Genomic DNA, 27,050 nt, shown 5'->3' on the forward strand with positions numbered 1-27,050 from the left:
CTGATTGGCCAGTGGGTAGGCAGGAAGTATAGGTGGGACTAACAAAGAGGAGAAAAGAAAGAACAGGAAGGCAGAAGGGTCACTGCCAGCCGCCGCCAAGACAAGCAGCATGTGAAGATGCTGATAAGCCATGAGCCACATGGCAAGGTATAGATTTATAGAAATGGATTAATTTAAGAACAGTTAGCAAGAAGCCTGCTACGACCATACAGTTTGTAAGAACTACAAGTTTCTGTATTTACTTGGTTGGGTCTGAGCAGCTGTGGGACTGGCGGGTGACAAAGATTTGTCCTGACTGTGGGCAAGGCAGGAAAACTCTAGCTACAAATGGCACCCAACATGTTGGCAAGAGTTTCTACCTAAAACCTGAGACAAAAGATTCTAAAATGGAGCTGAAAACAGTTCCTAGTTGTCTCTTTCAAGTTAGCGGCAGCCTGTGTGTTTGAGCTACTATGGCGGGTTCCTGGCGTGTGTGCTGGACCTGCAGTATGGCCAGAATGAGGCCTCTGCAAGTGGCACATTAAGCTGTGTCATGGATTTAGTCTTTGCTAGTACAAAACAAAAAAAGAGGTTTCTGGGCTACATGCTGCTTTGATAGAAGCATAGACCCACTATTTCTGAGAGTTGATGGCTCCCAGAGCTGGCGGAAAATGTACCACCATGTTGGGAAGCTGAAGTGGGCGAAGTGCCGTTTCAGACTTAGAAGGCTGCAGTTTAAAGCAATAGGCTCAAGGTAATATAAAAAATAAGCCACATAAAGATGGCTACTAAACAGAGAATCTGGATTATGTTCTCTTTGATATTTGTAACTGAAGAAAAACATTTGATTGCAAAAGCTGTTGAGTTATGCCAAAATGTATATTTTAAAGGTACCTTGACTTCAAAATTTGGATTTAAGGATATGTTGCTTTGGAAAGGAGGCTCTGCTTTTGTTTCCACAGAAAGCCAGAGGTTATGGATTTGTTCCAGATTAAGATACCTCAGGTTTGACCAGCCAAGACCCCCTGAAAGGTCTCTGATGACACCAAGGCCCAGATGATCCAACATCTAGAACCGTTTCAAGGCAACTGGCTCAGATGATACACCCTCACGGACTACCCCATAATCCTAAAATTTTCTTTGTGTCCCCATAAGATACAGCAACCCTCTCCAGCAGGAAGTAGTAAGAGAAGCTACACCCAAATTCCCAAATTATATATAATTTTACTTTGTTAAGGTTAAAACCTTCCTTTTTGAAAAAAAAGGGGAGGGGGAGAAGTGCTGTGGGATGTTCTGTATGGCAAATGTGTTGCTCTGATTGGTCAATAAGTAAAACACTGATTAGCCAGTGGCTAAGTAGGAAGTATAGGCGGGACTAACAAAGAGGAGAAAAGAAAGAACAGGAAGCCAGAAGGGTTACTGCCAGCCGCCACCAGGACAAGCAGCATGTGAAGATGCCAGTAAGCCACGAGCCACGTGGCAAGGTATAGATTTATGGAAATTGATTAATTTAAGCCATAAGAACAGTTAGCAAGAAGCCTGCCACGACCATACAGTTTGTAAGAACTACAAGTCTCTGTGTTTACTTGGTTGGGTCTGAGCGGCTGTGGGACTGGCGGGTGACAAAGATTTGTCCTGACTGTGGGCAAGGCAGGAAAACTCTAGCTACAAAGATCTGCCTGCTTCTGGAGTGCTAGGATTAAAGGTGTTCACTGCCACCTAATCCCTTTTAACCTGGACCACACCTTCTGCTGGCAGCCTTTATAAAGAACATGGTAGAAAGAAGCTCTCTTTGCCTGCTTGTTCTTGTCCTCGATAGCAAATCCATTCCTTAACTGGCATTAGGCCCTACTTCTTTGGGATTCCAGTGTATACTGGAGACCAGCTGAGACATCCAACCTAACGGACTGAACTACTGGATTCTTGGACTTTCTGTTCATAGGCAACCATTGTTGAATTAGCTAGACTACAGCCTATAATTTTTTTTTTTGAGACAGAGTCAGAGTTTCTCTGTGTATTCCTGGGTTTCTTAGATTAGAACTCACTTTGTAGACCAGTGTGGTCTTGAACTCACAGAGATCTGCTTCTCTAAAGGCATGTACCACCAAGCCTGGTAAATTTTAAGTCATTCTAATAATATATATGTATACATTATATATATATATATGAGAGAGAGAGATGTTTATTCTAGAAGTTCTGTTACTCTAGAGAACCCTGACTAACAGTCATGCAGAGATTTGCCAGCTCCATCCACAGCCTGGTCAGATATGCAGCCTAAGAGGGGCAAGAACCTCAGTGTAACCTATCATGTCTCTTCCAGCCCTCATGAAAGGTATCCTTTGTCCTTTAAGGTACATGATGACGTTCTCAGTCCCAGCATGTTCAAAACATCACTCTGATTCAGTCTGTCTCTAAAAAAGTCTTTTGTCCCTTTCCTCGATATTGGCATTAGCAGCCTGTCTTGGACAGAATGCCAGAGGCAAATGAGCTGGATTCATCTTCCTGTTCTGCCATGCTGTGCAAACTACTTAACTCTGCAATTCCGGTCTCATAAGCTGGAGCTAACAGAATACTGTTCACTAGGGTTGTTGTGAGTACTACATAAACTAACAACACAGTGGGCTCTTGGTAAGTCTTAGGTGAACCCATGAGGCTGCCTCATGAAATGAAGCTAGAAGTGACTGGCTTCCCTGCAGTGTTGAGACTCACGTGTACTGGGGAGACACTGGTTCACGCCACCCCAGTTGTGTCTGCCTCTGCAGCCTGGTTTCAGGCCCTTCTCTGACCAGGACTTTGCGCAAGCTCATGCAGTAGGTGTCCAGCAAATGGGTCTTGAACACCTGGCGTGGGCCCCAAATGTATCTGAGTTCAGTCAGAGAAACAGATGACAGCTGAGTTCCAGGAAGGAGGAAGGGCAGGGCTCAAGGATGGGGAGAGGGAATAAGGGGCAGGAGTTAGCTGAGCAAGTAACAGATGTTCTCCTGAGATAAGGTGGCTTGTCAAGAAGGGTTCACTTGACTACCATCTCTTCTCTCTTCACAACCTTCCTGAGATCAGAAGCCTTTATCCATCCATCCATCCATCCATCCATCCATCCATCCATCCATCCATCCATCCATCCATCATCCTTCCATCCATAGACAGGGTTTCTTTGTATCTATCCATCCATCCATTCATCCACAGACAGGGTTTCTTTGTATCCATCCATCCATCGATCCATAGACCGGGTTTCTTTGTAGCCATGGCTGTCTGATTTGTAGCGATGGCTGTCCTGAAACTCGCTCTAGATCAGCTGCCCTCAAACTCACATATCTGCCTCCTGAGTGCAGGGATTAAAGGCATGTGCCACTACCTCCCTGGTAAAAGCCTTTTATTTTTTTTATATTTGTGTGTGAGTATGAATGTGGGTACATATGTGCCACATTGTACATGGAGTGGTCTGAGGCTAACTTCCGGTGTTGTTCTGCCTTTCAGGTTTGTGTGTGTGTGTGTGTCAAGACAAGGTTTCATTAGATAGGCTCAGCTGGTTTGGAACTCACTAAACTAGGCTAGCCTCAAACTCAAATCTGCCACCCAGCCTAGCACAGGGTCTCTTCCCCTCCGTGTAAACCTGGTTACTTCCTCCTGATCTTCTGGGGATTCCTCTGCCTAGGCCTCACATCTCCGTACCTGATTTCCGGAGATCCAAACTCAGGTCCTCATGCTGACAATATTTACTCACTGGGCCATCTCCCCAACCCAAATGCCTCATTTAGAAAGAAATTTTAGGCCGGGCAGTGGTGGCACACTCCTTTAATCCCAGCACTCGGGAGGCAGAGGCAGGTGGATCTCTGTGAGTTTGAGGCCAACCTGGGCTACAGAGTGAGTTCCAGAAAAGGTGCAAAGCTACACAGAGAAACCCTGTCAAGAAAGAGAGAAAGAAAGAAATTAATTTATTTTAGGGTCTACAGATGTAGCTCAGAGGTAGTGTGTTCTGCATGTGAGATTTCCTGGAATCCATTCCCCAACACCACAAAGAAATAAATAAAAAAACTTGACACTCTTTTTTTTTTTTTTTGCAGCAAATATCCTCTTTCCAAGGCTCTTCTCTAGGAGTCTTGCCTAACTCTCTCCCAAAGTATGCTATCTCCAGTTCCACAAATTCGTACCCCACAGGATACAAGTAAGATGTTACACATGGAACCCCGGGGCTTCACATACGCTAAGCAAGTTCCCTGCCATTGCCCTACATCCAGAGGCCTGAAGTAGATTTTTGTTTGTCTGAGGTAGGCTCTCTCTCCATTGCCCTGGCTGTCCTGGAACTCACTATGTAGACAAAGCCTTCCTCTTTCTCTGGAGGGCGGGGATTTAAAGTGTGCGCCACCATGCCCGGCCCGAAGCGTATCACGAAGAGTGCCTCTCCGCCCAGCAACCACGTGGTGTAATCTGTAATCTACACCAAAGCCCTAGTGCAGGCCGCAGGCAGCTCGGGTCATTTGCAGTCGGCCCCGGTGCCAGGCACAGGAACGCAGCTCCACCCGCAGGTACCGCACCAGCACTCCCAGGCCCTCGAGCTGCCAAATGAATGGAAACAAGCCGGAAGGCCGCCGGCCGGACGCTGGGACGCAGGCACGGGCACCGTGACCAATCAGAGAAGGTCTTGGCTCTCCCTTGGCCCGCCCCCAGGTCGTGCCCTCCGCCAATGAGCGACGGCCGCCCCGTCGGGCCCACGCGCGCGGCTGTCTGCGCTTGTAGCTGCCAATAAAGTTCTCCGCAGCTTTGAATTTCCTTTTCTTTTTTTTTTTTTAAAGCGCCCGCTGCGGTCACAGCGCAGTCCCCGCCCCGCCACTTCCGGTCCCGCCGCCGGGAGCCGGTGCGGCCGTGAGGGCTTTGGCGTCTTGCAGCCGTCGCTGGTCGGGCATGGTGTTGGATGCCGGCCCGCCTCGCCTGACTCGCGGTGCTCAGGTGAGCCGGTCGCGCGGGCTGAGGTGCCCCCCAACCCCACCCCGCGGCTCCTCTCGCCGGCGCCGGGCGCCGGGGCCGCGAGGTCGGCGGCTGACGGGAAGCGCTGGGCGGGCAGCGAGCCCCCGCGGCTCTGAAGGCCGGGCCGAGGCGGACCCCGTGCCGCCGCCGCCGCCGCCGGCAAGGTCACGGTGCCGAGCTCGGGCCCGCCGGGAGACCGAGGCCGCGGCTCGGAGGCCGCTGCCCCCGGAGGGAGGCGGACGCGGCCCGCCACCGCGGCAGCGGGGAGGAGGGGAGGCCGGTCCCGCCTGGTCCGGTTCGGTCCCTGACCCGGTTCCGCGGCGGCGGCGTGGTATCTCGGGTGTGGCCCTCCTCCCCGGCGGGCTCGGTGGCCTCGGTCTCGGGTGGGCATTGGGACCCGCCCCTCGGCGCCGCCGCCGGTGGGTTGGAGTGACCGAGAAGGCTTCGCGGAGGGGAGCTTGGCCTCTAGGTAGAGATCTGCTCTCCCCAAGTCCCTGCGAGGGCTGGATGGCGAAGGGAAGGAGGGCATCCCTGGACCTGGTTGTGAGAGTGGACAGAGGTTCCAGAAGTGAGCGGGATGGTGTGGACCGGTGAGGCTGCTGGTGGCCCTGGTGGTGCAAGAGGCTTCCCGGCTGGTGGGGCAGGGAGCTCGGCTGTGGGAGTTAAGAGGGCTAATAGTGATGGAGGAGCTTCGGGAGCCCCACTTGGGCCGAACTACCTGGCATTCGGTCCCCGGAATCAAAGATGGGCTCCGGAGGTGGTCAGTCCATAAACCTGGTGGGCGAGAGACCCCTGGGTACTGTCATGCTGTACGGTGCAGAGGTGTAGACGGTTTTCCTGTCCCGATCTGTTTCCTTGGGCTTGGGAGGTTAAGTAAGGGTCTCTAGTGACCTGTAGTTCTCACGTAAATGCTTGGATTCGAACGATCTGTGAGGAGTTAGCCTCACCTTGAGCTGCCTGGCCCCGCACAGGTGACGCGGGCCTGATTTCACCATGGCACAGAGGAATGCTGAGTAAACAGGACCCGATGAGACTTGGTGGTAAATAACAAGCTGGGATCTTCTTGGGTGGATGGCCTAAAATTCGGTCCCACCCAGAGGAGGAACTAACTGGGCCAATTACAACTTGTGGAATTTAGAGACTGAGCGTGCTGTTCAGAATAGCTGATCTGTTCCCCAAATACTGCCTTAGTCACGGTGTGATTGTCGAGAAACGGGAAGTTTGGGTTGAAGTCCGGTTTTCCAGAGGTGGGCCGTGTTGAGAGAGGAAGAGAATCCTGAGGCAATTGCAGGTAGTCTGCTAGCCTTTGCATAGTTTGAGTAATTATTTTTGTTCCCTTTGTGTAGATTTAATTTTCTGATTATGGGAACATTTCCGAATTGGGACTGCTTTGTTCCTCCTGTGGCATGTGAAAGGGATACAGATGATAGAAGAATTAGTGGGTACGCCTTCCTTGTCTTACATGCCGTAGAATATTAGAAAGTTCATGTTGTGTTTTCTCTGGAGACAGCACCAGTGTTTTATACCCTGCAAGGCCTTTGCACAACATGTCTTATTTAAAGTCTACAAACTTCCTGAGGATTACAAGTCTATGCCTTGCAGAGCTGAGCATACCCATCCTCTGCCTCGGAGAAGGCCTCGGGAGGGGAGGGGTATGAAAGCATTAAGCACCACAGCAGTGTGCTGGGAAGGCCTGGCTCTTGCCAGGTCCCTGAGCAGGGCAGCTCCTCAGGGTGTGGAGCAGTGTGTGCCCTGGCTTCATTTCCCATAAAGTTCTGTTATGGCCACTAGGGGACTGCCTACTAAACTATTGATCACTGTTTTTTTTTTCACCTTTTCCTGTTCGCTTCACGGACACCAAAGGTGAATATCTATCTGCTGATCCTTCTGTGGAGCATCCCATATTCCTCCCTAATTCCCCAGTGGTAGGTAGATAGTCTTATTATCTACCTCTGCATTGTCAGGCACCCTGGATGTCCCCAGGTCTGAGCACATAGTGGTGGGCTTGGACTTGGCCAGGGTGGCACACGCTACCTCAGGATCCTGTTTGAGAAATTCCTGAAAAGATCATTCCAGGTGGGGCCAAGGGAGGAAAGCATTGCTCTGTTCTGTTTTGGTAACTTATGGGCTGAAGCCTCCCGGGGGAAGTGACTTAGCAGTGGAACCATAGCTCTGTGCCTAAAGTGAAAACTGAAGGTCTGTGGTGTCCATAGTGGGCTCATCTCTTCACGTAGACACCCCTGAGGAGAAGGCGTTGTAGAGTGGGACTGAAGAAACAGGTGCTAGTGTGTTTTCAGATGTTTGCCAACTGCACTGAGGTATGATTGAACTGCCCCATTACTTCATGATTGATCAGTGTAAACCTGACACCATGACCATGCTTACAACACACCTTCCAGAAGAAACTAGGTTTTTGTGGTGAGTGCTTCTTGTAGCCAAGTGTCTTGGACACTTACCCTCCAGGCCTGTTGTTCCAAGGTCCACATTGAGCATGTGCCTGTGTGCGCGCGCGTGTTGAGAATCTTTCCCAGATTTCAGTGCTATGAGTTTATGTATCCTAACATGCCATATAAGAATTGTTGGGGCCGGGCTGCGGCCTTTAATCGCAGCACTAGGAGGTAGAGCCAGGAGGATCTGTGTGAGTTCAAGGCCAGCCTGGTTCACAGAGCGAGCTCCAGGACAGGCACCAAAACTGCACAGAGAAACCCTGTCTCAAAAAACAAAACAAAACAATTGTTTGGTGCATTTAGACAAATACACTTTGTTTTGTTTTGGTATTTTTATTTATTTTGCTTGTTGGTGTATGATCCCCTTTGTAGCCCAGGCTAACCTTCAACTGACAATCTTCCTGCCTTAGCCTCCCAAATACTGATGTTACAAGTATGTGCCACTGTGCTCAGTGTGACCAGTTCTCAGTATGGCAGGGCCATGTACAGTTTGGAAGATCATATCCATTGTCTTGTTTTTGTGATATGTGTTACAAAATGAAATCTGACATCACTAAGGATACATAAAAGATGGCATGAGAAACTAGGCGAAAGACCTGGGTTTGAGATGTTTTAAAATACCAGTGAAGAGAGGAATATCCTTGTTTCCAGGGTCTTAGCCTCAAGTTTGACCTCTTGGATAAAGCTTTTCATCTGGAAAATTGTAGATCCTTTTTGACTGAAAAAATTATCAAACCAGTATTGAAAGGAAGTAATTTTAAAACAAGAAAGGAAATTATGCAGATATTGAACTGTTCACTTACTCTTGCTCAAGTCCCTCTCTGGAAGTGTCAAGTATGAGGAGTGTCTGATTGATGGAAGTGTGTAGTAGAAACAGAAGGCAGATTCTGGAGGTAGGAATTGCTGACACCTTAATGTAAATTGTGCTCTGGGTGATAATACCTTCACACAGGTCCATCAATTAGAACAAATAAAGCCTCTTGGAGGGAATGCTGATCGTGGGAATGGAGAGAAGAGTGCATGGAAAGGGCCGGTACCTTCTGCCCTACAATTGTGTTGCTCTAATGCTGCTTTTAAAATAAACAATTGAAGGCTTAAGGAGTGGGTGGCAGTTTTTCATCCTTTATGCAGGCAGTCGGGAGCATTACCTCACCTGCCTTTGGGTTTTGCTGTCCTTCCCAGGGAGTTTGCAGCAGGAAATCTGAAACTCATAGGGGCTGGAAGCAGCCAGTGGAGACAGTCCAGTTTGGAGTATTATCATTTGCTCTCGGTGTTGACATTGCAAATCAGTAAATGCAGCAGTCCTTTGAAGGCTCTGTACACTTCCCTTGAAGAGAGAAGGAAAGCAAAGCATCAGCTGTCTCTTCTGCCCTAGAGACTTCTGCTCCCAGGCCGCACCTGGATCCCAGTGCTGCAGGGACACTTAATTCATTTGAAACCAGTGTGGGTAGCGCCTGAGTGCTGGCTGGGAAGCTTGGGGGTGGGTGGGCTAGATTGTGATTGAACTAGCACCCACTCTGTGCTTGGTGAATATGAAACTTTTGGCTCCCCAAATTTACAAAAAGTCATGTGGCTTCTTCAAATCCATTGTGAAGGAATGCAGTTTTGTTAATATGTGTAGGAATTTCCTACACATGTAGAGAAAACCTGGAGGGAAAACACCTCTGTGTGTCTCCTGTCTAGCTGCTGTCTGGAGACGCGCTCCTTACTACTCTTGCCTGTCTTCCAGAAGAAAGGTGGCAGTAATGCTAACGCTGGCAAGCAAGCTGAAGCGGGATGACGGGCTCAAGGGGTCCCGGACATCAACCTCCACATCGGACTCTACTCGGAGGGTTTCTGTGAGAGACAAGCTGCTTGTTAAAGGTAACCGTCCTCCATGGAAGCTGTTTTTACACCCAGTAGCAAAATAAAGCTTGCCCAGAGGCTCTTTGGAGATGGATGTCAAAAAGCCTGTTGAATAGAAATACTCCTTTGAAATGATTTGAACGGATGGTTATCAGCCAGGCATGCCTTTAATTCCAGGACTCTGGAGGAAGAGGCTGGTTCAAGGCCAGCCTCGTCTACACAGTGAGTTCCAGGACAGCCAGAGTTACATGTTTCAAAAAATTATACCCTGTTTCAAAAAAATAAAAATAGAATGAAATGTGATTGTCCCTTACAGTGGAATGATTTATACCAGGCAAAGGATGGGATTGTGATAGCAAGGAGATGATGGTGTTAGAACTGTGGTGTCTGACGCACCAGGAATAGTCTTTGTTGGCTCTGCTATGCTGTGTTGTGGAAAGAATAAGGCAATAGGAGTTGGCAGGCCTGAGGCTCGTGGGTGCTGCTGTTATTCTCCTCTGCTATCCCTTTCCTGTGGGATGCACAGCAGTTTCCAGCCTGGAAAAGGTAATGTCTTAGAATCCTTTCCTGTTTCATGCAGGACACAACCTAAGGAATCTTGTGATGACCTGGGTGTCTTCAAAGAATTATCATAGTACACAACACACACCATCTCACACAGATACTATATAAACTGTTAATAATGCATATTGTGATTTTATTATTCAAATTCACAGAATTATTATTAGAATTGTGTCTTAAGGGCATAGTCACTATTCATGTTTGTAAAAGAAAACTGTGTTTGATAAAGGGTTTCCTTTTGTGTTTGTGGGTGGTATATGTGTGGCTTGCATGTTCCTGTGTGCATGGGAAGGGCAAGGATGCACAGATGTCCACTTATGGAGGCATATACATGTGGAGGTGCAGAGGTTGAAGGCAGGGGGTTTGTACTGGTTTAACAGAGTCTCTTTGTACTTTCTGGACTTAAATCTTGAATTAGCTTAAATCTTTCTGCCTGTCAAAAGACGAGAACATCCTCTATACACTGAATGATTAATATCTCTGGAAATTTAAACAGCATCAACTTAGCATTCCATGTCTGATCAAACTGTTCTTCACCAGAAGTTGGGCCCATTTAAACTTCCTCTTTTGATTGTCTAATAAATATTTGATTTTCATGATAAATAAACTAAAGGAACAGGATTCACAATTTTAAACTATATATTGAGTATGCTCTTGTCTGTTGATCATTTCTGAGAATTTGGCTCTGCTCTTAAATTGCTTTCTAAAATTCTTGGTTAAATTCTATAGAAATGTAACACCTGATGCTGGAGAGTTCAGCCTTGTGTGGCAGGTTTGACTAACCCTAAAGCTGCCTAGGCCGAGAACCAGAGCTATGAGTAGGTCCATCCCAATATCCACTCCATCTATGATCTTATGGAGCATGTGAAGGGGCCAGTCCTTTAGACCCAAAGCTGCAGGATCTCCACAATACGGGGTAACAACAGGATATCCAAGAGGGGTCCCAGACTGGCCCAGCATCAATAGTGAAACAGAAACCCAGAGGCATGGAACCAGACCAATGACTCTTTGCAATGAACACTTGCAAGTAAATATATATGGACAAAGGGATTTCCTTCGTGACTCATTGGGTCACCCTGCAGCTTTTGATGAGATTCCTAGTTTTTTTCTTTTGTTGTTGTTGTTTTTCTCTTAGACTTTTTTTTTGGTAGGGGTATTGCAGGGGCAGGGGCAGAAGGCGGAAGTGAAGGAATGGGGGAAATGAATGGGATCAAGATGCATGATGTGAAAGACACATAGAATAAATAAAAAGAAAATTAAAATTAAAAAAAAAAAAAAGAAATGTAACACCTGAAACAGATTGGGTTGTAAGCTTATTAAATAATATGATTGCTAGGGTAAAAACCCATAAAAAATAATCTCTTACTGATAAAGAGGTTGCAAATTATTTTTGTAACTAATTATTTTTCTACTAAATAAAATACAGGTAAATTGTTTGATCCACATTGTTAATAATTGGTGAGTTGCATTAACATGTTACTTAGGATCTATAAAAAAGGATCCTCTTTTTAGGTTTTATAAAAATACTCCAAAGTATTACCTAAGTTACCCCTTCAAATCCTATAAAGATATATTTAATGCTTTTATAGATGGCATATGTAAAAGGACCGTGGAAATAAAAGCTGATGATAAAATTGCTTAGTTAATTATTGCTTCTGTATCTTAAAGGCAAAATGATGCCTATCTGTGGAACTAGAGGCTTTGGGGGGGAAAAAGATGTCATGACAAACAATAATCAATGATGAATGGCCTCAACTAAAAGTAAATTTAAATGAGATTAAGATTAAAGGATTGCCTGGTGGTGGCAGTGGCCCACACCTTTAATCCCAGCACTCGGGAGGCAAAGCCAGGCAGATCTACAGAGTGAGATCCAGGACAGGCACCAAAACAACACAGAGAAACCACAGCGGGTAAACGGGCCCGGCGGCAGCGGCCGACAGGGACATTCAGGCCTGGCGGCCGCCGGCAAAAACATTCAAGCCCAGCGGCGGCCCATAGAGGTAGACAGGCCCGGCGGCAGAGACAAGCAGACGCAGGTAGGCCTGCGGCGGCGGCCCGCGGAGGTAGACGGGCCCAGCGGCAGCCCGCTGAGGTAGACGTGCAGCGGCCGACAGGGACATTCAGGCCCGGTGGCGGCCCCCAGAGGCAGACAGACCCAGCGGCAGCTGACAGGGACATACAGGCCCGGCGGCGGACCGCAGAGGTAAACAGGCCCAGGGACGGAGACAAGCAGACACAGCTTGGAACAGGGACGCCCCTAACCCCAACATCTGGGGAAGAAGCTATCTCCGTGGGTCAGAACCAGAACGAATCTGAACACTCCGTCTGAGGACAACCCAGGGCCCAGCTGCTGATCCTGTGAAACCCAACAACTTGGAGGTGTTGGTGAGACTACCCTGCTCAGCTGAAACCCATCTGGGAGAGGATTCAAATGCCTACAGTTTAAAGTCTGAAGAAACAAGATCAGCTGAGGAGTTGACAAATGAACAAAAAGTGACCTGATAACACAGAAGAAGGCGCTACCCAGACACCAAACCAGATCACCAGAATCATAAGTATATAATTCACCGATCGAAATCAGCTGCCCCAGAAGAAATAGCCCAATAGCACCAATTTAACCAAGAACCACTACTAAACCAAGACTAAAAATTAGAACAGGCTACAATTACCCTGATACCCAAACCACACAAAGATGCAACAAAGAAAGAGAACTACAGACCAATCTCCCTCATGAACATTGATGCAAAAATACTCAACAAAATATTGGCAAACCGAATCCAAGAATACATCAAAACAATCATCCATCACGACCAAGTAGGATTCATCCCAGGGATGCAAGGATGGTTCAACATACGGAAATCAGTCAATGTAATACACCATATAAACAAACTGAAAGAAAAAAACCACATGATCATCTCCCTAGATGCTGAAAAAGCCTTTGACAAAATCCAACACCCCTTCATGATAAAGGTCTTCGAAAGAATAGGAATACAAGGAACATTTCTAAACATAATAAAAGCAATTTATAGCAAGCCAACAGCAAACATCAAATTAAATGGAGAGAAACTCAAAGCGATACCACTAAATTCAGGAACAAGACAAGGCTGTCCACTCTCCCCTTATTTATTCAATATAGTACTAGAAGTTCTAGCTAGAGCAATAAGACAACAAAAGGAGATCAAAGGGATACAAATTGGCAAGGAAGAAGTCAAACTTTAACTATTTGCAGATGATATGATAGTATACATAAGTGACCCCAAAAACTCTACCAGGGAACTTCTACAGCTGATAAACTCCTTCAGTAAAGTGGCAGGATACAAGATCAACTCAAAAAAATCAGTAGCCCTCTGTGGTGATAATCTAATTGTACTGAATTATTATTTTGATTGTATGTTAATAAATAAAGTTGTCTGGGAGTCAGAGCTATTAGAGCCATAGCAAGAGTGTGGCGGTGGTGGCACACGCCTTTAATCCCATAAGATCTCTGTGTGTTCAGGGATACAGCCAGCATTGGAGACATATGCCTTTAAGACCTAGGGGGCTGTACATTCAGACAGTGACGAGGCAGTCATGTGTTTGGGTTTACAACCAATGAGAAGGCAGAACAACATACTTTAAAAAAACGAACCGACAGGAAGTAGGTCTCTTTTCGCGAAGCTGGGACAGCAGGAGGAAGGGTGAGATTTTAGCTCTGAGCTCTGACTTCTCGGCTTTCTCTTTTACATTGTTTCTGTGTTTCTTATTTAATAAGACGGTTGGTTACATCTACATCTGGCGCCCAACGTGACAAGAATCCATTAAAAACCGCTTGGCTTGACGGCAGGTCCGCTTTCCCGCAAGGGCGGCAGGCGGTGGCAGGCGGCGGAGGAAGCAGCAGGAAGCGGCCGGCGTCTTAGTCCGAGCTGCCGGCGTCCTAGTCCAAGCTGCCAGCTTCCTAGTCTGAGCTGCCGGCTTCCTAGTCCGGGTAGCAACTTCTAGCCCGGGCCTAGGTCTGTGAGCAGCTTGCCTAAAGCCGGTGCTACAAACAACTCAGACCTGCCCTGCTGAACAGGGCCCTGCCTGTAAAGCCAACGCACGTGGTCGGAGCTTAAGGAAGCCAGACCCAAGCCTTGACTCGGCACAAGAGGGAACACGTGGCTGCATTTGAGCTTTAGCCGGCTACGCTTTCTTGTGCGTTCTCTCTTTTCTCTCTCTCTCTCTCTCTCTCTCTCTCTCTCTCTCTCTCTCTCTCTCTCTGGATTTACACCTGGGACACTAGGTGGCTGCTTTGAAAATCCCCTCGGATTTCTACTGTTCTACGCAGATTTGGTAAGTCATAATATATCAGATATTTTAAAGGAAACTATCTAAAAGAGAATTTTTTCCACATTAAAAAACAAATGGGTTTTATGTGTACATTGGAAGAAAATTGGTTTTTGTTCGAAATTTTAGGCAGTCTGGCAATGGAACAACTATATAATATTAGTATTGGTGGAATTATGCACCTTATCACTATAATTATCCACATTTTAATATTTAAAAAGATAGTCAATTTAAGTGCCAGGATAACAGCTTTAGAAGAACTTGTTAAACCTGTAAAAATTCAGACAGAAGAAATTAACAGTGAAGTGGTTTCAAGTCGGGATCATAAGGTTGCAGAAAGAAAGCCTGTTTTCACACAGTCACCCTTAATTTATCCTGTAACTGTACAGCAGATGCCTGATCAAATGGCTACACAAAATACTTGGGCTCCAATTGAAATGTTGGATTTAAAAAGGTTTAAGGAGGCAATAGTATCTTATGGCATGCATTCCCCATATGTAAAGCAAATGTTAAACACTTGGTCAACATATAATAGGATAGTACCACAGGACTGGCGGGACCTCGCACAAGGTGTTCTGGAAGCCAGCCAGAGACTTCAATTTCTGACTTGGTTTAAGGAGGAGGCTAAAAACATAGAAAAACAATGGAGGGATAAAGGAATACAAGTTTGCCAGGATCAGCTTATGGGCGAAGGCCAATATGCTTCAGCACAAGCACAATGTTTATATGATGTCCAAACCCTAATTTTATGTCGAACGGCAGCCTTGAATGCATGGGACAAAGTTGAGGAACCAGGAAAAAAATCTGAGTCATTTACAAAGGTGAAGCAAGGCCCAAAAGAGTCTTTTACAGATTTTTTACAAAGACTGGCTTCAGCAGTAAAGAGAACAGTCTCGGATTCAGAAGCTGGTAAGGCAATAATTGAATCTTTGGCCTTTGAGAATGCGAATGCAGCATGCAAAAGAATAATCAGGCCATTAAGGGCAAGATCTGCACCTATGGAAGATTGGATTAGAGAAACAATTAATGTTGAAGCTGATGAGCATGATGATACATGGGTAGGAGAAGTAATTTCAAAAGGTTTGAGGAGTGTTAGATGTTTTGGATGTGGAAAGCAAGGACATTTGAAAAGGGACTGTAGACAGGTCATTTCCAGAAACAATGTTTCTTCAAGGAACAATGGCAACAGAATGCCCCTTCCTTCTGGAGTATGCAGAAGGTGTGGTAAGGGAAAACACTGGACCAACGAATGTAGATCAACAAAGGACAGACAGGGTAATCCTTTGCCTCAGTCTTCGGGAAACTCCCAGAGGGGCCTCAGGCAGGCCCCCAGTGCAAATCCAGTTCAAACCTTTCCGGCAGCCATAGAGGAAATGCCTGCTCTGGAGAGCGATTAAATAACCAAATGCCTATTGGAATAAATCATGCTGGTCAGGATGATGAAACAGAGAGAATAGAAAATTCAGGAGAAAACATAAAGAAAATTTTTTGGCAAACTTCTATTAATGAACAAAGACCAAAATTAACAATAAATATAAATGGTGTTTTGTTGTCTGGTCTGGTAGACACAGGTGCGGACGTTACCATAATTGCACCAGAATTTTGGCATCCAACTTGGCCTCTTCAGGAGGTAAACGTTCAACTGTTAGGAATTGGGACATTATCTCAGGTGAAACAGAGTGCAAGATGGCTCGAATGTATAGGTCCAGAAGGACAGAGAGGAAAATTAAAACCATATGTGGCTAACATAACTATGAACCTGTGGGGTCGAGACTTGTTGCAACAATGGAATACTCAGATTAACATCCCTCCAATCTCAGAAACAAATCATAAACTAGCACATGTTACTGAGAGAAATATTAGAAGATATTGTTCTAATGAGTGGTCACCAGCCATCCATATTATACAAGAACAGGGCACAATAACTGATGATCTTCCAAAGACACCAACAGCTCTACCTTTAAAATGGTTAACAGACAAGCCTGTATGGGTCCAGCAATGGCCTTTAACAACAGAGAAACTCCAGGCTTTAGAAGAGCTGGTAGAAGAACAGTTAAATGCTCAGCATATTGAAGAATCAACCAGCCCTTGGAATTCTCCTGTATTTGTTATTAAAAAGAAATCTGGTAAATGGAGAATGGTAACAGACCTTAGAGCAATTAACAAAGTAATTCAGCCAATGGGCTCTCTACAATCTGGGATGCCTTTGCCTACTCTGTTACCAAAAGGATGGCCTCTCATAGTTATTGATTTAAAAGACTGTTTCTTTTCAATACCCTTACAAGAAAAAGACAAAGAAAGATTTGCTTTTACAGTGCCTACTTATAATAATTCTCAACCGGTTAAAAGATTTCAATGGAGGGTCCTCCCACAGGGAATGTTGAATAGCCCAACTCTGTGCCAATATTTTGTACAATAGCCATTGGAAGTGATACGTAAAAAATTTCCTAAATCTATAATTTATCATTATATGGACGATATTTTACTAGCTGACTCAAATGCAGATACTTTAGAAATAATGTTTGAAGAAGTAAAGAAAATTTTGCCTCGCTGGGGATTACAAATTGCTCCTGAAAAGATACAAAGAGGAGATTCTATTAATTATTTAGGATATAAAATAGAGCTACAAAAAATTAGACCCCAAAAGGTGCAAATTCGGAGAGATAGACTACAGACTCTTAATGACTTTCAAAGATTATTTGGAGATATTTCTCATCTACGAACTATTGTTGGGGTAAAAAATGATGAACTGACTAATTTGTTCAAAACCTTAGAAGGTGACAAGGACTTAAATAGTCCAAGAGAATTATCACCTGAAGCTGAGAAAGAATTAGCCTTGGTAGAAAAGAAAGTGCATGAAGGACACGTGAATCGTATTGATCCAAAGCTGGATTGCATTTTGGTTATCTTACCTTCTAGGCGTTCTCCTACTGGAATATTAATGCAGAGGGAAGATATTATATTGGAATGGATATTTTTACCAAATAAACCAAATAAAAAATTAAAAACTTATGTGGAAAAAAATCTCTGACTTGATTTACAAAGGAAAAATGAGACTTCGTCAATTAGCAGGCATAGACCCAGCAGAAATTGTCGTACCATTAACTAAGGAGGACATTGAAAAATTATGGACAGAAAGTGAACCTTGGCAAAGAGCTTGCAGTAATTTTTTGGGAGAAATTAACAGCAAATATCCCAAAAGCAATAGAATTGATCTTATAAAGAGAGCTGATTGGATCTTGCCTCGAATTGTACGGCAAAAACCCATATCTGGAGTTCGTACATTTTATACAGATGCCAACAAAGAAGGAAAGGCAGGTTACAAATCAGAAAATTTAAGTAAAGTGGTTCAAAGTCCGTATAATTCAGTTCAAAAATCAGAATTGTATGCTATTCTGTTGGTATTAATGGATTTTTCAGAACCTCTCAACATAGTAACTGACTCTCAGTATGCTGAAAGAGTGGTGTTACATATTGAGACTGCAGAATTTATCCCTGATGCTTCAGAATTAACTTCACTATTTATTCAATTACAAGATACAATCAGGAAAAGGAATCATCCTTTATATATAACTCACATTCGATCCCATACTGGTCTGCCAGGCCCTCTAGCACAAGGCAATGATGAAATTGATAAATTATTGATAGGAAATGTGCTGGAGGCCTCAGAATTTCATAAAAAACATCACGTTAATAGTAAAGGTTTAAAAAAGGATTTTTCCATAACCTGGCAACAAGCCAAAGAAATGTCCTACTTGTTCCTTCTACAATCAGACGCCATTACCAGCAGGATGTAACCCAAAGGGTACTCAGAGAAATGAAATCTGGCAGATGGACGTGTTTCACTTTGCAGAATTTGGAAAATTGAAATATGTACACCACACTATCGATACTTATTCAGGATTTCAATGGGCAACTGCTTTGAGTTCTGAAAAAGCTGATTCTGTAATCACTCATTTGCTAGAAGTTATGGCCATCATGGGTATACCTGCACAAATCAAAACTGACAATGCTCCATCATATGTCTCTGTTAAAATGAAACAGTTTTTTGCTTATTACAATATAAAGCATATTACAGGCATACCACATAATCCTACAGGTCAAGCAGTTATAGAAAGATCAAACAGAACTCTAAAGGATATGCTAAATAAACAGAAATGGGTAACAAAAACCCCCAGAAATAGACTGCATAATGCTCTTCTAACTTTGAATTTTCTGAATGCCAATGAGAAAGGAACAACAGCTGCAGAGAGACATTGGATAATAGAAAAAACTACAAAATTAAATCAGCCTATATACTTTAAGGATGTGCTGACCTCAGAATGGAAACCAGGGTATGTATTACATTGGGGACGTGGTTTTGCTTTTGTTTCTACAGGAGAAGATAAGCTGTGGGTACCATCAAAATTGATAAAGGTTCGATTTGAACAAGAGAGACCTCTTAATTAGAGGAGGTGATAGTTCATCAACCAGCATGAACATCCAATTTAAACTAACTTGTATCAATAAAACATGCCTTTTCATTTCATCAGATAATAACTTGCCAAAAAGGAACATCCCCAAAATGAGTCTTGGGGAAAGGTTTTTGTTTTTGTCTTTTAGGAGAATGAAGGTTAAGGAATCTGAAGAACACTGGACAAATGAGACAACTGAAGAAAAGGGACAAATCATCTATCCCAAGAAACAGAGTGAAACGGTGTATGGGTATATACTATCTAAAAAAATTTTTATGTCTTCCTAAATGTTTGTTTCTGCTTTTCTCTAAAGATTTAACACTCTTGGTTTTCTAATAGTCCCAGTTCAATTAAAATTTAAAGCTGACTTTGGAGTTGGAGAATGGCTCTCTCCTTCTTTAAAATCAAGCATGTTGTTAAAAGGAAAATGGAAACTCCCTGTATCATGCCAGAATAAGAGCCATCTTCTGCTATGGTACAGGACAAAAGCAAAATTAATTAAGGGACTATTCTATTACTAATCTCAACTCTTTGATTCTATTCTGATTCTTTAAACTTTTCTCAAAGTATAAATTTTATATCAAAATTTACAAGATTAATATATATATATACATTTTAAACTTTGTTAAGATATGAATGGTCATATAGAGTACTAACTAATTCTAGAAAAAAGGCTAGCTGCATATATATGTTTTTGTGTTCGAGTCTCTTATCAGTTTTCTGCAGGAAATCATGGCCAGGCCTAACATCAACTGAAGTCTCCAGAAAGAAGATGGGGCCCCACAACAACAACAATTCCACGTGGACAATAATAATATCATTAAGCTGACAAACATCATCCATAGATTAGCTTTGAACTATAAGATGCTCAGAGCAAATTTGAGATGACTAGCTGAGATGATCCAGTCTCAAAGACTACTTGAATAAGGACTTGAGATAAACCCTAAACTTTGGCATTATACACAGACTGGATAATGAAGGATATAGTTACCTCTCCTAGAATTTGACAATTAACCTAAAATTTTTCTTTCAGGATAAAGAAAACTTCGCCCATACCCAGCAGGAAGCAATTTTAAGAATACGACGCCCACATTCCCAAAGAGGTGGTGTGGGGCGGGTGGTTTTTTGGTCTTTTTAATGGGTTTTGGGTCTGGGATAATTTTCAGTATTTAGGGGGGTTGGTTACAAGTTATTGTCAAGGGTTAGGAAAAAGGCTAAGCAAAGGAGATTAGATTTAAGGTTCTTGTTTAAAAAAAAAGAGAAAGAAAGAAAAGAAAAAGACAATTACTAGTTTTAAATACTTTACATTGGATTGAATTGTTTTATATTGTACACAAATTTGAAACTGATATTGTTAGAAAATGCTATATGTATATTTCTAATTGTATTTATTCCATCCATTTAACAATGTAATGCAAATTTCTGATCCTTGAATGTTATTATTATCAACTATTAGGATATAAAGAAATGAAAGCTAGTAGTTAGACATTATCATAGAACTTGTAGTCATATTAGATATGTTTTAAAAATTGAGCAGAGATGTTTTAGACAGGTCATCTTCAAACCCTTCAGAGATCTACAGAATATGGCATTTAAAATGTTTTAATAACTTAGAAAATTTTTCTTTTTTGAGACATGTCGGCTCCTGGCAGTACCAATCTACTTTAGAGAAAATATGGGCATTGAAGAAACTGCATATGGAGTCAACTTTCATTCTGGCAAAAGTTAGCCACTGGACAACAAAGTATCCTCGAATCAACAGGACAAAATGGACAGACAGATCACGAAACAAGGGACTACTGATTCTTGCCAAAACAAGTGTGGTTATGGCTTTATCAAAAGGCATCTTCTGAGGCCAGGACAATATGGCCCCATCCCTGAAGTGGCCTTTGCATCCGGAAAAGGTACGGTGCCCTTTTCTTCGAAGGCAGCTTAACAGGCAGAGGGCCGATGGATTCTGTTGTACAATGGAACAGCAGCTGAAAGCTCATGCCTCTCAAAAGTAGACTGGCATTTAATAGAGGGATGTGGAGAAGAAGGGGATGCTGAGATGAAGCCATATATACACAGCCAAGAAGAATGGACAGCTGAATTAAAAAACTGTCAACAATTTCCAGCATTTAAAATTCTGAATCATGACTTGACACTAGTGGAATTCAGGTGTTTCTGGTACGTGGACTGCTCTCACCCAATGTGAGGTTGAACTGTTGACCTTGTGTACATCCTACTTCACAAATGAGTCTGTCAGATACACTAAGCCTATAGGCTGAAGATGATGCCCCAACACTGCGGAGAAACCTCAGGTGACTGCCCAGGCAGCTGGCTGTTTCTGTCAACTCACAAAATTTTTTGGAAGTTGCTTGCATGCACTTCCTGTTTTTATTTTTGTTAGCTAATATTATTCCCTTCTTGGGTCTCTGAGGGAGTTGAAGATTAGTTAGTTATGGTTGAAGATTAGTTAGTTATAGTTGAACATTAATTAGGATAGAAAGTACATTAGATACATCTTGGAATTACCAAAATAGGATAGATAATGGAATTATTTTCTCTGATTTGTCAAATACCTGTTTAGGTATTTATTACTTGTATATATTGTATATAGTTATTGTACTTTTGTATATAGTTTTTCTTTTGTTAGTTATAACCTTTTGCTTTCTTTTTCTTTTTATTAAAATAGAAAAGGGGAAATGTGGTGATAATCTAATTGTACTGAATTATTATTTTGATTGTATGTTAATAAATAAAGTTGTCTGGGAGTCAGAGCTATTAGAGCCATAGCAAGAGTGTGGCGGTGGTGGCACACGCCTTTAATCCCATAGATATCTGTGTGTTCAGGGTCAGAGCTATTAGAGCCATAGCAAGAGTGTGGTGGTGGTGGCACACGCCTTTAATCCCATAAGATCTCTGTGTGTTCAGGGATACAGCCAGCATTGGAGACATATGCCTTTAAGACATAGGGGGCTGTACATTCAGACAGTGACGAGGCAGTCATGTGTTTGGGTTTACAACCAATGAGAAGGCAGAACAACATACTTTAAAAAAAACGAACCGACAGGAAGTAGGTCTCTTTTCGCGAAGCTGGGACAGCAGGAGGAAGGGTGAGATTTTAGCTATGAGCTCTGACTTCTCGGCTTTCTCTTTTACATTGTTTCTGTGTTTCTTATTTAATAAGACGGTTGGTTACATCTACAGCCCTCCTATACACAAATGATAAAAGGGCTGAGAAAGAAGTCAGAGAAACATCACCCTTTACAATAGCCACAAATAATATAAAATACCTTGGGATAACACTAACTAAACAAGTGAAAGACCTTTTTGATAAGAACTTTAAATCTCTAAAGAAAGAAATTGAAGAAGATATCAGAAAATGGAAGGATCTCCCATGCTAATGGATAGGTAGGATTAACATAGTAAAAATGGCAATCTTACCAAAAGCAATCTACAGATTCAATGCAATCCCCACAAAAATCCCAACACAATTCTTCACAGACTTGGAAAAAAAAATACTCAACTTTATATGGAAAAACAAAAGACCCAGGATAGCTAAAAGAATCCTATACGATAAAGCAACCCTTGGAGGCATCACCATCCCGGACCTCAAACTCTACTATAGAGCTATAGTAATAAAAACAGCTTGGTACTGGTATAAAAACCGACATACGGACCAATGGAATCGAATTGAAGACCCTGACATTAATCCATGCACATATGAACACCTGGTTTTTGACAAAGGAGCCAAAACTATACAATGGAACAAAGAAAGTATCTTCAACAAATGGTGCTGGCATAACTGGATGTCAATATGTAAAAGATTACAAATAGATCCATGTCTGTCACCATGCACAAAACTCAAGTCCAAGTGGATCAAAGACCTAAACATAAATCCAGTTACACTAAACTTAATAGAAAAGAAGATAGGAAGCACTCTTGAACGCATTGGCACTGGAGACCATTTCCTAAATAAAACACCGACAGCACAGACCCTGAGCACAACCATTAATAAATGGGACCTCTCAAAACTGAGAAGCTTTTGCAGGGCAAAAGACACAGTCAATAAGACAAAAAGACAGCCAACAGATTGGGAAAAGATCTTCACCAACCCCACATCTGACAGAGGATTGATCTCCACAATATATAAAGAACTCAAGAAACTAGACATCAAAGCATTGAACAGTCCAATTAAAAAATGGGCTAAAGAGCTAAACAGAGAATTCACAAAACAAGAACTACAAATGGCTGAAAGACATTTAAAGAAATGCTCAACATCCTTAATCATCAGAGAAATGCAAATCAAAAACTCTGAGATACCACCTTACACCTGTTAGAATGGCTAAGATCAAAAACACCAATGACAACCAATGTTGGAGAGGATGTGGAGCAAAGGGAACACTCTTCCACTGTTGGTGGGAATGTAAACTTGTACAACCACTATGGAAATCAGTATGGCGGTTTCTCAGAAAATTAGGAATCGAACTACCTCAAGACCCAGCCATCCCACTCTTGGGCATATACCCAAAGAATGCTGATACATACCATAAAGATACATGCTCAGCTATGTTCATAGCAGCACTATTTGTAATAGCCAGAACCTGGAAACAACCTAGATGCCCATCAATGGAAGAATGGATGAAAAAAATGTGGTACATATACACAATGGAGTACTACTCAGCAGAGAAAAACAATGAAAGCATGAAATTTGCAGGCAAATGGATGGAACTAGAAAAAATCATCCTGAGTGAGGTAACCCAAACCCAGAAAGACAGTTATGGTATGTACTCACTCATTGGTGGATTCTAGATATAAAATGAACAATCAGACCACAACCCATAGAACCATAGAGGCTATATATATAGCATGGAGGTCCCTAGGACGACTGTGGCATATAATAAATTTCAGTTTTACTCAATTATTGAAAAAAAATAGCCAAATGAATGTAAACACATGAACTATGAACCAAAGACTGAGGGGCTCCCAGCTGGATCAGGCCCTCTGAATAGGTGAGACAGTTGATTGGCTTGATCAGTTTGGGAGGCATCTAGGCAGTGGGACCAAGTCCTGTGCTCATTCCATGAGTTGCCTGTTTGAAACCAGGAACTTATGCAGGGACACTTGGCTCAGTCTGGGAGGAAGGGACTGGACCTCCCTGGACTGAGTCTACCAAGTCGATCACAGTCCTCGGGGGAGGACTTGTCCTGGAGGAGGTGGGAATGGAGGGTGGGCTGGGGTAAGGGGAGGGCGTGGGAGGGGGGGAGAATAGGGGAACCCATGGCTGATATGTAGAACTGAATGGTATTGTAAAATAAAAAATATATATCACAAAAAAAAAAGATAAAAGCATAAAAAAAAATATGCAAAGAGGAGATTCTCTTAACTATTTAGTCTATACATTAAATAAACTAAAAGTTCAGCCATAGAAGGTACAGATTAGAAAAGATAGACGGTATTCTCTTAATGATTTTCAAAAATTATTGGATGATATTAACTGGTTGCGGGCTACAATTAGATTGTCTACTCAAGAATTAACTAATTTGTTTCAAATTCTGCAAGATGATTCAGATTTAAACAGTCCTAGATAGTTAACAGCTGAGGCCAAAAAAAAGAATTAGCCCTGATGAAACAAAAATTACAAAATACTTATGGATAGATTAGACCTTATAAAGAGATGCTTTTTAAACAGAAGGGGGGATATGAGGAGCCCTAGAGATAGACTGCATAGTACCCTACTAAAAAAAATTTATTTGTTTTGTTTTGTTTTTTGAGACAGGGTTTCTCTGTGTAGCCTTGCGCCTTTCCTGGAACTCACTCTGTAGCCCAGGTTGGCCTAGAGATCCACCTACCTCTGCCTTCTGAATGCTGGGATTAAAGGTGTTTGCCACCACCACCTGGCTGAAATTTTTTTTAAATGCTAATGAAACAGGAGCAAAATTGATTTATGGAAAGGATTGCTGAATTGAGTCAGCCCATGTATTATAAATATTTTAACAGCAAATAATTCAGGGAAAGTGTTAAATTAGGGCCGAGGTTATACTTATGTTTTCACAGGAGATAATAAATTGTGGATTCCATTGAAATTAATAAAAATTCACCAGGAGCAAAAGACATCTTGCAGATGCTTCAGATGCAGGGATGCCTCTGCCAAAGTCAATACACAGGAGACCTTTGCAACAACTAATCCTCCCACCTGGGGACAGCCTAAGAGTTTATATGACTCACAAGCCTCTGAATGCTACACCATGCTCTCTGTGGTAATGATGCAGGTAAAAGGGATGGATCATAATAAGTTTTATATACTTCATGCATCTGGTTTTAAAGGACAAGAGATTAATGCTACTATTTCCATAAATCTACTGTTCTGTAAGATGAGGGTTACCAACAAGGAACCTGACTGGGTACATTGGCAACAATGTAAGAGTGAGAAACTCTTACATTGTTGCTGATTAATATCTCCAAAGGAGACATCATTGATTGGAGCCCTTATGGCTCCCCTCAAGGGAAATATCTCACTCAGAGTTAAGATGGAAATGGTATAATATAAATGAAACTATGGAAATCAGTGCTTCTGTTAATAAACCTATTCAGTGGCATGGAGTTGGAATGGCAAGTCCTCTCCTGCAATTTAGCAATTCAATTCAGACTAACTTGTGGAAATTGGCAAGTGCCTTCCACCCTCTTAAGGTGTAGGAAGGAAAATTAAACATTAAGGATGATAAGTACACTCTGTCTTTAGACTAAATCAAAGCCCTCCTTTTATGGCATATGTACCATTACCTTACCTGCTATTAAAGGGACCTGTACATTGGCACTTGTGAATGGTGTACCCTTCATACTTATGTTAATTCTAGTATGTTTTAAAATTTGACCTTTGAAAGTTTATATATTCTTAGAGCAAGGCCAGCAATCTGGATACCAGTAAAGTTGTTGAGGCCATGGTAAAACTCTCCTATGATGGTCCTGGTACAGAAGCCACCTAAAAGAATATTTAGAGGAACACGTGGTATGGATGGACTGATGGTTGCAGTTATTATGGGAGTCATTGCATTGACAGCTACAGCAACAACAGCTGGAGTGGCCCTTCATAAAGAAATCCAAACCACTGGATTCATTAGAGACTGGCAGAGACATTCAGAAATCCTTTGGACTGAACAAATAAAATTGATAATGAGATAGTGAATGAATTAGCTAAATTAAGGCAAGCTATTGTATTATTAGAGGATCAGTTAAAAATTTTGAAGGAGCAGATAAAATTAAAATACGATTGAAATGTTTCTTGTTATTGTATCACACCCTTAAGATTTAATGAAAACAAGTATGATTGAAAAACGGTTAAGATGCATTTGTTGGGTCACCCTAATTCTTCTCAAATGGTTTTTGATTTATAAAAAGAAATTTAAAAAACCTTTATAAAACAGTTACCTGATACAACAGGAACAAACGTTATGAAAAATCTAGCAGATATCATAGCCTCATTCAATCCTACGAGTCACTTGAATAGATTTCTTATCCTAGCAGGTGTTGCTCTTCTTCTAGAAATAGTATTGGGTTTAAAATGTGTTTTGGTATACTTGTGTAAGATTGTAAGACAAACAGATTTTTTTTAAAAAAACCAAGGCTATATTTGTTGTAAGCCTACATAACTTACAAGATAATTGTTTTTTGTTTTTTGTTTAATAAAAAGGGGGATCTGTGGCTGCATTCCTGCTGAGCCACACCTGGCCTGGCTCCAGAAAATAGCACCTAGCCCTAGCCCATCCTTTGTTTAATTGATACCTTTTGTTTCTCTAGCTGCCCTATGTGATTCTTGTCTGAAAGTCTCCTAAGGATACAAAGCCTATGCAAAACTTGGTTCAGGAAACCCAGAAAACCATGGTACCGAATTGCACTTGACATTGTCTCTTTGGGAGCTCCTTTCAGGTTGTTTTGAGCATGTGGAAATTAACTGGCTAAACTGTAATAGAGAGAAATAAAAATGCCCTAGGTGAAGGGAAAGTGCTTCAGTCCTTCAAGGTTGGACCCCCATGCAGCCATGAAAGGCTAGATTCATTCTTAAGATGCCTCTGAGCCTTCTTTCCACAGATCTGCGTGAACCCACACACCCATGTCGCAACAAACAGTGACAGGATCAGACCCTGATTGTACTGCTGACACAAAATGTTATGTTCCTTGAAAATAGTAGTGTAGCGTACAGAACATCCCACAGCATGATAGGAGCATCTTTCTCATGATCTAGAGTCTGGGAGGCTAAGGTTAAGAAAGCAGGATTGGGCTCAGTGATAAAGCCACTTGCCTTACATGTACCAGGCCCTGGGTTCCATCCCCACCATCACAGAAAAAAAAAAAAAAAGTGTCTGGTGAGAACTCTACTCTGCTTTCAAGATGCAACCAGGTTGCTGAATCCTAGGAGGACACTGGTCCCTTGGGAAGGAAGAGACAAGAGTTTAAATGGCACTAAATCATTCTTGTGAACAGAGCCCTCACAACTTAATCACTCCAGGATACCACT

At 42.6% G+C, this 27,050-nt stretch overlaps 1 protein-coding gene across 6 annotated transcripts in view; it reads left to right on the plus strand.

Moving 5' to 3' along the window:
- The first annotated feature begins 4,784 nt into the window (after window positions 1-4,784).
- Ube2f (ubiquitin conjugating enzyme E2 F (putative)) overlaps window positions 4,785-27,050 on the plus strand; it is a 56,983-nt gene continuing 34,717 nt past the window's right edge. For 2 of the 6 annotated variants that reach the window (XM_042259843.2, XM_006988682.4), the window contains exons 1-2: window positions 4,785-4,923; window positions 9,118-9,251. In XM_042259843.2, the coding sequence (XP_042115777.1) occupies window positions 9,134-9,251 (118 nt within the window). In that variant the 5' untranslated portion in view covers window positions 4,785-4,923; window positions 9,118-9,133. Of the gene's footprint in view, window positions 4,924-5,270; window positions 5,411-9,117; window positions 9,252-27,050 lie in introns of those variants that run through there. The other 4 variants (XM_006988683.4, XM_076549588.1, XM_016007095.3 and 1 more) reach the window with 3 other exon arrangements.

Source organism: Peromyscus maniculatus, chromosome 13 (genome assembly GCF_049852395.1).
Source record: "Peromyscus maniculatus bairdii isolate BWxNUB_F1_BW_parent chromosome 13, HU_Pman_BW_mat_3.1, whole genome shotgun sequence".
NCBI lineage: Eukaryota > Metazoa > Chordata > Mammalia > Rodentia > Cricetidae > Peromyscus > Peromyscus maniculatus.